Source organism: Fulmarus glacialis, unplaced genomic scaffold, assembly GCF_000690835.1.
Source record: "Fulmarus glacialis isolate BGI_N327 unplaced genomic scaffold, ASM69083v1 scaffold47924, whole genome shotgun sequence".
NCBI lineage: Eukaryota > Metazoa > Chordata > Aves > Procellariiformes > Procellariidae > Fulmarus > Fulmarus glacialis.
In genome coordinates this window covers 1-11,574 of record NW_009209589.1, presented here as the reverse complement: position 1 = coordinate 11,574, position 11,574 = coordinate 1, and the positions used below count along the sequence as shown (strand labels likewise).

The 11,574-nt window shown below is 39.0% G+C and overlaps 1 protein-coding gene across 1 annotated transcript; it reads right to left on the bottom strand.

Moving 5' to 3' along the window:
• Positions 1 to 6,975: 6,975 nt before the first annotated feature.
• ZBTB8B (zinc finger and BTB domain containing 8B) lies at positions 6,976 to 11,557 on the bottom strand. Its single transcript, XM_009576876.1, has 3 exons — positions 10,612 to 11,557; positions 7,617 to 7,795; positions 6,976 to 7,287 (listed from the first exon to the last, which is right to left on the bottom strand). Exons 1-3 carry the CDS (start codon positions 11,555 to 11,557, stop codon positions 6,976 to 6,978), a joined length of 1,437 nt encoding a protein of 478 aa, XP_009575171.1.
• Positions 11,558 to 11,574: the final 17 nt, after the last annotated feature.

The following is an 11,574-nucleotide window of genomic DNA, read 5'->3' as shown; positions in this document are numbered from 1 at the left end:
TAAACAATTCATTCTCCCCAAATCACTAGCAAGCTCTCTGACAACCTCTCATCTCCCTTGATTGCCCTCCACTCCTGCTTTCCTTCTCCCACACCCAGGTTTGCCCGGAAAAGAACCATTTACATCTGACATTAGCTCTCACCCCACAGTGAGAGTCCTTTTCACCAAGGATGGTAACAACCCCATGGCCCTTAGAGCCAAGGAGAGAAGAGCGGGGATGAGTGCTTCAGTGCCCCACATCTTTCATGTAAAAAATGGAAAAAATATATACTTACTGTGAGATTAGTATTTATTTAACGTTTTCTGTTCTTTAACTATAAAAGAACCAGACTACATACAACAATATAAACATATATAGTACTACACAGTTTAACATACAGTAAAGACAAATTCAGTAAAGCACCATTGTAGAAAAAAAGCTACAAAAAGCACTTAAAGATTTGATCCCCACCCCTTAAAAAGGGTAAATTGCCTGTATGGTGATGATGCACATTAATTCTCAGCTTTGGTTTAATTTGTTTTTCTCTCTTCCACTGCGATACAGACACTCACAGACATCTCGACATCAGGACAGGTACACTTGCAGATCTGGCAACTTGCAGTAAAACATCAGTGCAACTTCCAGTGCAACTTCTCTATTACTGATCTGCAGAAAACTTCCAGTTATTAAATCTGGAAAGGTCTGCTGGGTTCGCACTGCTATCTGGATTGTACTCTGAATTGTCTGTGAACGTTACAAAGCTATCTTTTGTAAAATACTGTAAAGACCCACGATTCAGAACTTCACGCAATCTTTTCCCCACATAGAATTATTGATCCCGAATAGATCTTCTCTGTAGAAGCAGAACACCAGATATCAGTCCCTTCTTTCACTCCCTAGCACTCACCTTTCTCATCAAAATAATCTGCTTAACATTGGATACTGCTGCTTCTTTGTTGTTTGGTTTGTTTTTTTTTTAAAGTACCCTTATTTTGCTTGTACTGGAGCACTTTTATAAAAAGCCATAATCTGCTATGTTTAAAAATTCAGTAAACAATAAAAGAAGAGTTAAAACAGTAAAACATGCAAAAGAAGATGGACATTCAGAGAAAGCTGAGGTAACGGAATTTCACATACATCAGATTCAGATGGTACAAATGAAAATGTTATTGTACCTGTTAGTATTTCAGGACAATTTACTTTTGATTGAACTACTCCACTGATATGTCCGGAGATACTGCATTAACTGGCAACATTCGCACGCTGGTTTTCAAAAGTGAAAAAGAAAATCTTCCTCTTCTGCCTCAACAAATATACAGAATCTTGTTTAATAATACATTGCTATTACTGTACTGGCTTTCACTTGGACAGATCCTGAAATGGGCTTGGAGATTTACGAAGGTCCTTGAATCTACCCATAAATCCTTCTGCATGATGGCATCTCAAATCAGCAGGTTCTAAAATCAGGGCATCTCCCTAAAGTGTTAACTCTAGTTTAGTTTAGTGAGTATTCTAGTTTTCACTTTCATACAGGAGGAGAAAATAATCCTCCAAGTCTCCAAAGACTGAGGTATTCAAATTTTTTTGTGATCTAGAAACAGCTGTTATAACTACCAATAGCTATTATTTACCAACAAAAGATATCTTTCTTGTATTAGAAACAAAAACAACTACAAGAAGAAAACAATTGCAAAGCAAGCTTCCTATTTCATTTGAGTAATACACACTGGTTTGAGTCAGAGCTCACATACCTTAGTTATTAACAACCAAACAACAAGACAGAATTTGAAAAATCAGTAGCACAGTCATTGGTTCTAAAATTAAATTTGTGTTCACATAATTCCCCTCCAACCCAAAAAGAAGGCAGCAGCTAAAAATTAAAATAAGCCTTTCCACTGAAGAACTTTAAGAATTTCTAGGAGCTGATTTGGTTTCTAATTCTGCAAAATTCTCAATGTATGCTTAAATTTTACCCTTGTAACTAGTCTCGTGATCAATGGGACTGATCATGGGTGTCTAAGCCTTCATAGGACTTAGGTGGTTATGCTAAAAGCATGTAAGAAGTAGAGAGTCATATATTTTGACAGTTAAAATAGTTTGCATCTCAATTGGCAGTCCAAAGTTTAAAGGTTAGTATATTGCCTTTGGATATTTGGGGATGGCATTTAAAGTTGCTGTACACAGCACGCTGTTTTGAGAGGGATTTTTTTGGCAGGGGGAGAGGGGTGGTGTTTGTTTTGTTTTCAGTTTTGGCTGATTGGTGTTTTGTTTTTTGTTTTCTTTTTAATTTACTAGTATCTAGACACCTGCCTATAACCATTTAATAAAAACAGAAGGAGTTGTTATATTCACTGGTTGTGTTTTACTAGAAGTGCTCCGCTGACCTACATGGCAGAGATGATGACATCCTAACTATAACTCCAGACCTAAAAGCAGCTCTGTGTGGGCACACACACCACACATACGTGTATAAATGGAGCAGCTGGCAAGGTTTTAACAACCTCATGCCCTTTATATTCTCATACATGTTACTAATATTTCTAGACATGTAGAAAATCTGACTTTCAAAAAATCCAACAGAAGGCAAAAAACAGACTGTCTTCAGCTATTTCGTTGACATGTTAACAGTGGCCTTTAAGAGAAAAAATGCAATTTTTATGTGCACGTTAAAGGGCACTGTCAACTTAAGTTGGATCAAAAAAAATCTTTAATACTAACAAAAATGTTTTAATGATTTTTAAAAAAAACCAATAATAAACAAATTTTGAAATATGAATAATTCCCAGGCACTTCTGAAATAAAAATGTATAAACCTAAACATCCCAATAAAATAAAAGTGAACAGATTTCACTGTTCGAATTAAAACAGTGAAAAGAAAGAAAGGGTTATTAATTTTTTCATTGATTCAGGATATTCTAAATAAACAGGTAAATACAGGTTTTAAATATCATAGTCTCTAAAAGCAGATTTAAAGAATCCATTTGTGAAATATCCAATACAATTCAAAATTATCTAGAATGAATATTTGGGAGTCTGTTCTCCCCACCCCCTCACCCGCATGCATTTTATTGTAGGCATTTGACAGCATTTTCGTCTAGCTAGGATCAGTGACTGCTTCCCAGTTGCATGGATTTTTCTCACCCAGCATGAAAAATGAAAAGCTTTAGAAAGAGTTTTAAAAGTTAAGATGATTGTAAAACTACAAAAACTGGTAAGGAAACAAAGTCAGTGTTAATAATATAAAATATTTGCTAAAAAAACCAAGCTGGCTGGGTTGTAAGTTGACAGCATCCTTTTCATTCTTTCCTACCGAGAATCTGGTTCTTGCTTGCAAAGTATCTGTCACCGGAAATGGATATATTAATTTTTAATTCCCAGAAATTGAAATGTGAGCCTTAATCTAGACACTCTCAGGTTTACTCAGTCAACTTTTGAACAGTAAAAAAATCAAAGCAACCCTCTCAGAGAGTTTTATTTTCTAGACAATCAAAAAGCTCCAGAATGCTCCAAGATCCACAAATATAGTTAAGTCACTTCTACAAATAAGGTTCGGTTTATAAGAATTTGCATTTAAACTAGACTAAAGGACTTCAGTTATGAAATTGCCTTACAAAACATCAGTAAATTAAATAACCACATTTGGAAGATTTACAAGGTCTTGCACCAAGAGGTTAAATGCACTACGAATACCAGTGCAGCATGTATTCCTTCAGTGAAATACAGTGCAATTATGTGCAAAAGTACGTTAAAACGTATACTCCTAAATAAAGTCAATTACATAGAGCTAAGACTTTAAGATATGTAGTCTGCATGGCCTTTAAAAAAACTTTGAGAAAGAGATTATATTAGAAATAACTTTCCTAAAAACGTTATTTTTGATTCTTCATTAAGCACCATATGAATATTTTAAAACAGCTACGTCATTTTCTCAAAGCTTGTAGAGGCTGGATCTACAATGGAAGATTTCAGGAGAAACATCCAAAAACTAAGTGGAAAGCACAGCAAACAGATTTACATGAACATTTGGTCACAAGAATGTGGATAAACTACATCCTCTTCTAAATACAAAGGCTGAAGGACTCAATTGAAAACAAAGCAGCACAATATGACAGTTCAACAGGAAACACCGATTTTGGTGGTGACTTTCAATCTGGAATGTGAACGGCGTACCCCCCACCCACACCCCGAACCCAGTGTTACACAAACCTTAACACAGCTCCATTCTCTATGCACAAGACACACAAGAACAATCTCTAAGACCAAAGAAAGCAGGTTGAAGTAAAATTGCTGAAGGTCTCTGCAGTCATTCCTGCAGCTCTTATTACATACTTTCGCAAGAGGTTAATTTTCCCTACTCTGAGTTTCTTCACAGTTTCAGAGTTAGCTAGCCCACACCTCAGCGCAGCTCAGCCGCGTGAGAAGCTAAATCTTCTGACACTTTAATTGTGGCGCACTAGCCAGAACCATGCTCAGCTGATATTCCATGTCTAGTGGCCTCTACCAATATTTACAATGAGGTGGCTTCTTCATGCTAGAATGACCAGAAATTGAGATGCCTGGTCACTAAATATCATTTTGGATCCCTATTTACATTCTTACCCCACTTCCATTAGCGAGTTAGTCTCCCAACAAACACAGATAATTCGTGATTCTTTTTCAGGTGTTCTCACATGCAGAAGTCTGTCCTTTATCCTTTATCAGATAAGCAGACACCAAAAAAATACCCTCTGATGTTGGATGGACTCAACAAAAATAGAGCAGCAGTCCAAAAGACTAGCCCTGGTAGGCTGGAGGTGGCATTTTCAAATACGCTGGCAAGATTTACAAGCCCATGTTTTGCTCAGATTTTCAAAAGTGCTAAGGACCCAAAACCACAGCAGGATTTTCAGAGGAGCTCAGCTCCAAATCTGGCATCTACACGAGTTGTCTCTTTGATGGTCTTAATTTAGATGACTAAAATAGGGGCTATAGAGCCCTGAATTTTTTAAAGATCTTGTCCCAGTGAGATTTTTCTATGATGATGTGTGTCACTATGATACTGTTCAGCTATTACAAACTCAAATTTACAGATGACCTGGAATAGGGACTACTGAAAGCTTATGCAAAAAAAATGTAGCACGTGATGCCAGTATCTTCTGGCGAAGGTGGCACTCATCAAGAACTTAGACCAGACCATTTCAAAACAAGTCTCTTTACCTTCTGCTGTTTTCAGGAATCACTAGTAAAGTGACTTGTTTAAAAAGAAGCTTGTTTCTTCTTCCTCATCCTACCTGATCTGGCAATGAATTCTTAACTGCATTTGTGACATCAGAATCACCTCTCACAAGTAAATTGCGACATCACTATAGGACTACTGTTTCACCATAAGATGAAGCAGATGGAGCAGCTGAATTGTTCTTTTTCAATATGTAAAATAAAAGCACAAGGTATGCAAAAAAAACCCCCTGGTTAAGTCAGAGGGCTCTTTGTTTTTTAGGTTCCATCTAATGTTTGCCAAGTGTAAAGTCTTTACACTAAAAACCTCAAGAAGCACTGTCTTGTTAAGTGGGAGGAACTGCTCATTCTTTGTCAGCCATGTCTGTCTACAGGCTTCTGATCTAGCACTTACTCCAGCTAGAGAGACTCATACAATTTGCCTTTTCATGAAACACTTACGAACAACGTAGTAAAGAAGCATTAACAGTCTTACTTCACAGTATATTTCAGTTTTGTCTCTTCATTAGGAAACAGTAGGTTACCCATAAGCAAACAGGCTTTCTGTTGGTGGTGTGTTTTCTTCTAAAGCTTCCCAGCTTGATTTTTGATAGCTTATATCAACTTGCTACTGGAAAGGTAAAAAAATCTCACCTCCTTTGAAAGCCAGCCTTTATCTATCCCAGCAAAGAAACAGGAGGTCCACACTGGAGTTTTTTTTTAAAAAAACAAACAGTACTTGGATAAATTCACACAACAACATAAACTGTGAGAAGGATCACCAAAGACTAAAAGAAAACACAGTAAAAGAGAAAGAAAAGAATTTGCATACAAAGAGGCTAGTAAAAATTTCTGAGATTTCCTACCCAATAGCTTCAAAAAGGGTATTCAGAGCTGTTTTATATGCATAGCTCAGATATTTGTATTTAACTGCTCCTCAGCTACACCTGCTGTGAATCTGGCTATTTAATCCACCAGAATCAGAATTCCCAAGTAACCTGACTGGCAGCTTTTAACTTCTACTATAAAAAGCTGAAGAAAATTGGGCAGTTTGCTTAGTCTAAATGGAGAGACCCGGACACTAGACACCATAATGTGTGCTTAATGTTTCTTAAGCCAAGACTACTAATGTCTAAATGACATTAAAGACACATCTGAAGATCTGTAGTCCGAGCTCTTGAGAGAGGAAGATGCAGCAAAAACAATTCAGAAAGAGAAACCTATTCTCTAAATACCTGCAATTAAGGACATGTGAAATATATTTATTCTTACTGTCTATACTTTCAGCATATTTTTTGTTATGGGGTTTGTCTGCCCTGGTTTCCAGGTCAAATCCAGTCTAAGCAAACACTTAATTTAGATAATACTGTCCTAATACAGAAGTATCACAGCTTAATTTAGAAAAGTCCAAAGTAATGGATGAAAACTACATTTCTTTTAATGTAATCTTCAGAGAGAAGATGGTGCCCCTTTCAGATGAGGGATTAAGGACCATGACAGCATTATTTGAAGAAACCTGTTATCAAAACAAAACAGAGATGTTCCACCTGCAAAACCAAAATTAGGAAGCAGAGACATGACTGGAAATTGCTCAAGTACAACCTCTGTGAACCCCAGACAGAAGATTCTTCACAGATTTCTGGTGCACAGCACTGAAAACTTAAAAGTATTAAAAATTCAATTCTCCCCACTCTTCTATTAAAAAACAGAATAATAAAAAACAGCACAGTCTCACTAATTGGGCAAATATGCAGTTTTCTGTTGCAGACCAATACTTTAAATGCTCCCACTCTCTCTCACTGCTACATAAGTGTTTCTCGGTCTGATAAGCTCCTGTGGATTTCCTGCTTGTCATCGCCATCATCATCATCAGCTGGATCATTTTCCTCTCCAGACTCCACATATATGGGCCAATCGTTATCAGCATCACCTTTCTCTTGGCCTTCTGATGAAGGTTCCATTAGGCTGAGGTTAATGGGCATCGAGTCCTCATGGGTAGTGGTCACGCAGGTGCAGCTGTCGCACAAGCCAAAGCGTCGTAATCCTTGAGACAGGCTACTTGTGAATGTTCTCCTGCAACCTTTACAGATAATTGGCTTGTTTGATCGATGCACCTGAAGTTAAAAACAAAACAATATGGTCAAAAAGGCAACCTGCCTTCTTGCTTTAGCTCCTTCTGGGGTGCTGGTTTGCATATATTCCTAGAACAGAAAAACATCTACGCTTAAGCTAAAGGGCAGATGATCCCATCGCATTTCCAGTGACAAAGATTTGGGGCTACATAAGTACTAATGAACCAAATATCAGTGGCTTAAACTTATTATTAGAAAAGTTCATCTCACATTGGCAGCAATCATTCTGTCCAATATATTTTGGGAAATACAATCGGGAAACGCCAAAAACTTTTAAAAATTTTCTGATAGATACGATCTTTCAAACTTACACTTAAAGCATGACTCCGAAGGTGTTCCTGCCGAGTGAAACGTTTCCCACACGTCTCACAGGGATAGGGTCTCTCACCTGTGTGAGAGCGAATGTGCCGTTTTAGTATTCCTTTCTGTTTAGCCTTGTAGGGACAGAACGGACACTTGTGAAGCTTGATTGGCACAACTAACACATCACCTTTTGAAAGAAAACACAGTGCATTAGATTAGGCAGTTCACCAATTTAGCTATGTTGGCTTCTTAGCCGCCTGGCTGCAAATCTTAGTCAAGGCAATTGACTTTCCCCTCTTTTTGTATTTGGCTTACCTGGAATTTCTGTAGGTTGTGCAATTTCAGAAGACATTCATGCAGCTGCAGATGATCAAGTCCCTTGAAAATCAGCCTGCCTATACTTACATAGCTGATACTCTAAGGGAGTTGGCTCACAACAGAAAAACAAATTAATTTTATTTTAAGAAGCCATTTAATTAAGTGCCAAAAATTTACTTTTAGTGCCTTGGGGTCTCTGCACTATCTCAGCCATAGAAAGTCTCCTACTTTCTTTTTTTTTAAGATACCATTAATGTTAAACAGCATTAGAAACTAAAATCTTTAACACAAATTACAGGTAGAAGTAGTGCAATGTTTCCCATATGCTTTTACAACATGCATAAATTTAGATGTGGGGAACCCATCTAAAAATACGAATGCTTGTTTCTACTGCCATTCACTTTAGCCTTTGTATTGGAAATAATAAGATGAAAGACTCCAATACATTTGCTGATGATATTTTACTTTTCCTAAAATCAGACTATATGCACACAAGTAATATGTAATTTATGAAGTCAGATGCACAAATAGAGAATTAAATTTGAAGATCACGTTTTACATAAACATGGGTATTGCCAAGTTCTTCAATATCAGTCCAGATATGAGCTTCCTTTCCAGCATAAAGAAGATTAGTTTTCCCTGTTTCATGTACTGATATGCACACAAGTAATATGTAATTTATGAAGTCAGATGCACAAATAGAGAATTAAATTTGAAGATCACGTTTTACATAAACATGGGTATTGCCAAGTTCTTCAATATCAGTCCAGATATGAGCTTCCTTTCCAGCATAAAGGTTTATACTAGAAGATTAGTTTTCCCTGTGTCATGTACTGATTCAGGAAAGGGTTTGCGTATCAAGCCTTGGGCTCTTTAACAATTACACCAAAGTAGGTGGAGCTGTAGAACATCCCTTGTACTAAGGTTTGTCCAACCCAGGCTCAAAAAAAGGAGTGTCTACTATTAACATGTGGCTATGAAGTGAAATTAATCTCACCCAATTTTGGACGTTCACAAGGTATGGCTAATCCCTGCTGGACATTTAGAGCGCCGTTTAAAAAAAAGACAAACAGTTCTTAGACCTGCCTTGCTTCCAGGCTCTCTAGAGGTTACCCGTTTACCCTCCATCAGCTGTAAAGGGGACCAGGATGACTGGAACAGATACGGACAGTTGATGTCAGCCTGAATGCACAAGAGAACGATTCTTTTATCAGGACTTTGTTTTTCTCATTCCTGGTGTCTTGTGAAAACACTAAGATAGCAGGAGCACTAAAAGCTGAGAAGGGATACTTCCATTCTACTAAATGCTTACGATGTTCAGTTTTAGCAGAGAAACTTAAGTGAATGCAAGGGTTTTTTTTTTTCCCCACTCCTATTTAAAGCACATCTACCATTAACATTTCTAATACATTGTCATAACACCTGATGTTCTGTATCAAATTCTAAAAGCATTTCCCTTTTAATGATTCATTAACAGTCTGAAGATTTTAAGAAGGGAAAAAAGTAAGCAAAGTTTGTGTGTTAGATGCTCTTGCCTTGCTACACGTCAAAAACCATAGGCACGATCTAGTGACAACACTCTGTTCTGATAACTTCAGTCTTTTGGTGACTGTAAGACTGGATTTGTGATTTTATCAGATTCCTTATTTTAAAGCAGTGAGAGAATATATTTGGTTTATTGGCTTTAAGATCACACATGCATGCTTGAGCTGGAAATGACACAAATGTAAGCTTGCTATCTAGAATAGAATATTCAGTGAAAGATTTCCTACCTGTTGCCCACACCATTATTGCATTTGTTACATCCTGAACAGCTACAGCACTCACAGTGTTTGTCAGAGCCGCCTCCCCTCTTCATACGGCAGTTTGGAGGAGGCAAGTTGTGCGCCAACACTACTGTAAGCAGATAAAATGCCCAAATTCTTATTGTCCACATCAGGAGAAATGCATATGGACATGACCTTCTTCTCCTCCAGGTCCCTGACACTGCTGCTAGGAGACATTCCTGCCAGCGTGAGACATCCCAACAGACACTGGGCTTGGGAAAGCAGCAGAACCTCAGATGAACAGCAACTGAAAAGCAAGTCTGCCTCTAGAGGTAAAAATTAAGTCTCGTCTTTATGCAATACCACAGAGTTTAAAGCTTTCAGTGCTCTTAAAGAATTTCTAGGTATCACTCAGTATTGAATAAAACTGATTTCTGCCCTTCTGAAGTTCAAAGTAAGTAAGAGCAAACAGACTATCACCCAGCAACCAATGCGCTGGCAGGAGCTCCAGTGGAATAAGCTACTTCTGGTCTGTCAGGTTCTACAGCAGATCCCTCTTGCGGCAGCTCAACTTATCTTTTCGATTGCTCTTTATAACACTAACAGTATGAGAGGAAGATTCATTTTAAAAATTGGCCTGCCATTCAACAAGGTCCCAAATGAGATTGTTTATTAAAGCAGTGTCACCAACACCAAGCTCCAGGATCTGTAAAAGCTGTTAGAAATACTTACCTCCCAAGTGCTGCACTGAATAAATGAGTACAGCTTTCTTTTGAAGTCCAGAACAATAGTTTATTTTGCTACGGCATAATATTCAGCAATATATTCCTGAACAAGAACGAGAGTAACAAAGGGAGTCGCACAACTAAGCAGTTTCCTCCTCAATTATACAGACTACACCCCCCCGAAGTCCTCTCACCTGTGTCCTCACCATACCAGTCGCTGTGAATGTCCATCATGGAACTCATGGCTACCCCTGCATCCTCTGGCCTACCCTCAAAGCCCCGGACAAAGTGATGAACCACATCATCCTTTCTCTGAGCTGAGCTGTTGCGCAACAGGGCCTCTAGGAATTGTTTCATATGATAGTTATTGCAGGCTAGGTCCATCGCCTGCGCGCCGTGCAGCCCCTCTTCCATCTGCTCGAGGGACAACGGAGTTGGATACTGCGCCAGCCGTTCGCCCACTTCTACTTCTACTTCATCTGAGTCAAACTCTACTTTGGGTTCCACCCCCTTCGGCAGGGAAGAATTAACGTCGTCTGGAGAGTCGCTGCTCACGGGGTCTCTGACCACAAGCTCCAGGGGATGGCAGCTGCTGCATTCACCGCAGGGAGGATCTCTCTGGCAATCCGAAATCCTTTCCTTTTCCTGCAGGGAAGAGACAGCGGCAGAGCACTGGCTCTTTGAGCTGTACGAGGTGCCCTCTCTCGCAGAACTAGCGCTCCCGCTATCAGCCTGATAGAAAGCGGCTTCTCTCTCTATTTTCCTGCATATATCTAACGATGACCTTATATACGTTTTGCAGAAGTTGACCACATCGGTCATCTGCAAATAACTAGCCGCAGACATCACCTCAATAACATTTTCCCCACGGAGATCTAGCTTCCCGGAATAAAGGAAATCTAGGATGATGGAGAAGGCCTCCGAGGTGACAATGTCCAGAGAGGCGGTGCTGTGGCGTCCGCTGTCTTGGATGTAATGAATCAGCAGGGCTCGGAAATAGCCGCTGTTGGCGAATAAAATGTTTTTGTGCGCTTTGAAGATCCTCCCCTCCACGATAATGCTGCAGTCGCAGAAGAAGTCCCTCTTGCGCTGCTCGTTCAGCTCCCCCAACAGCTTGGTGTAGTACGACTGCATCTCCATCGCTCCCGCCGCCGCCT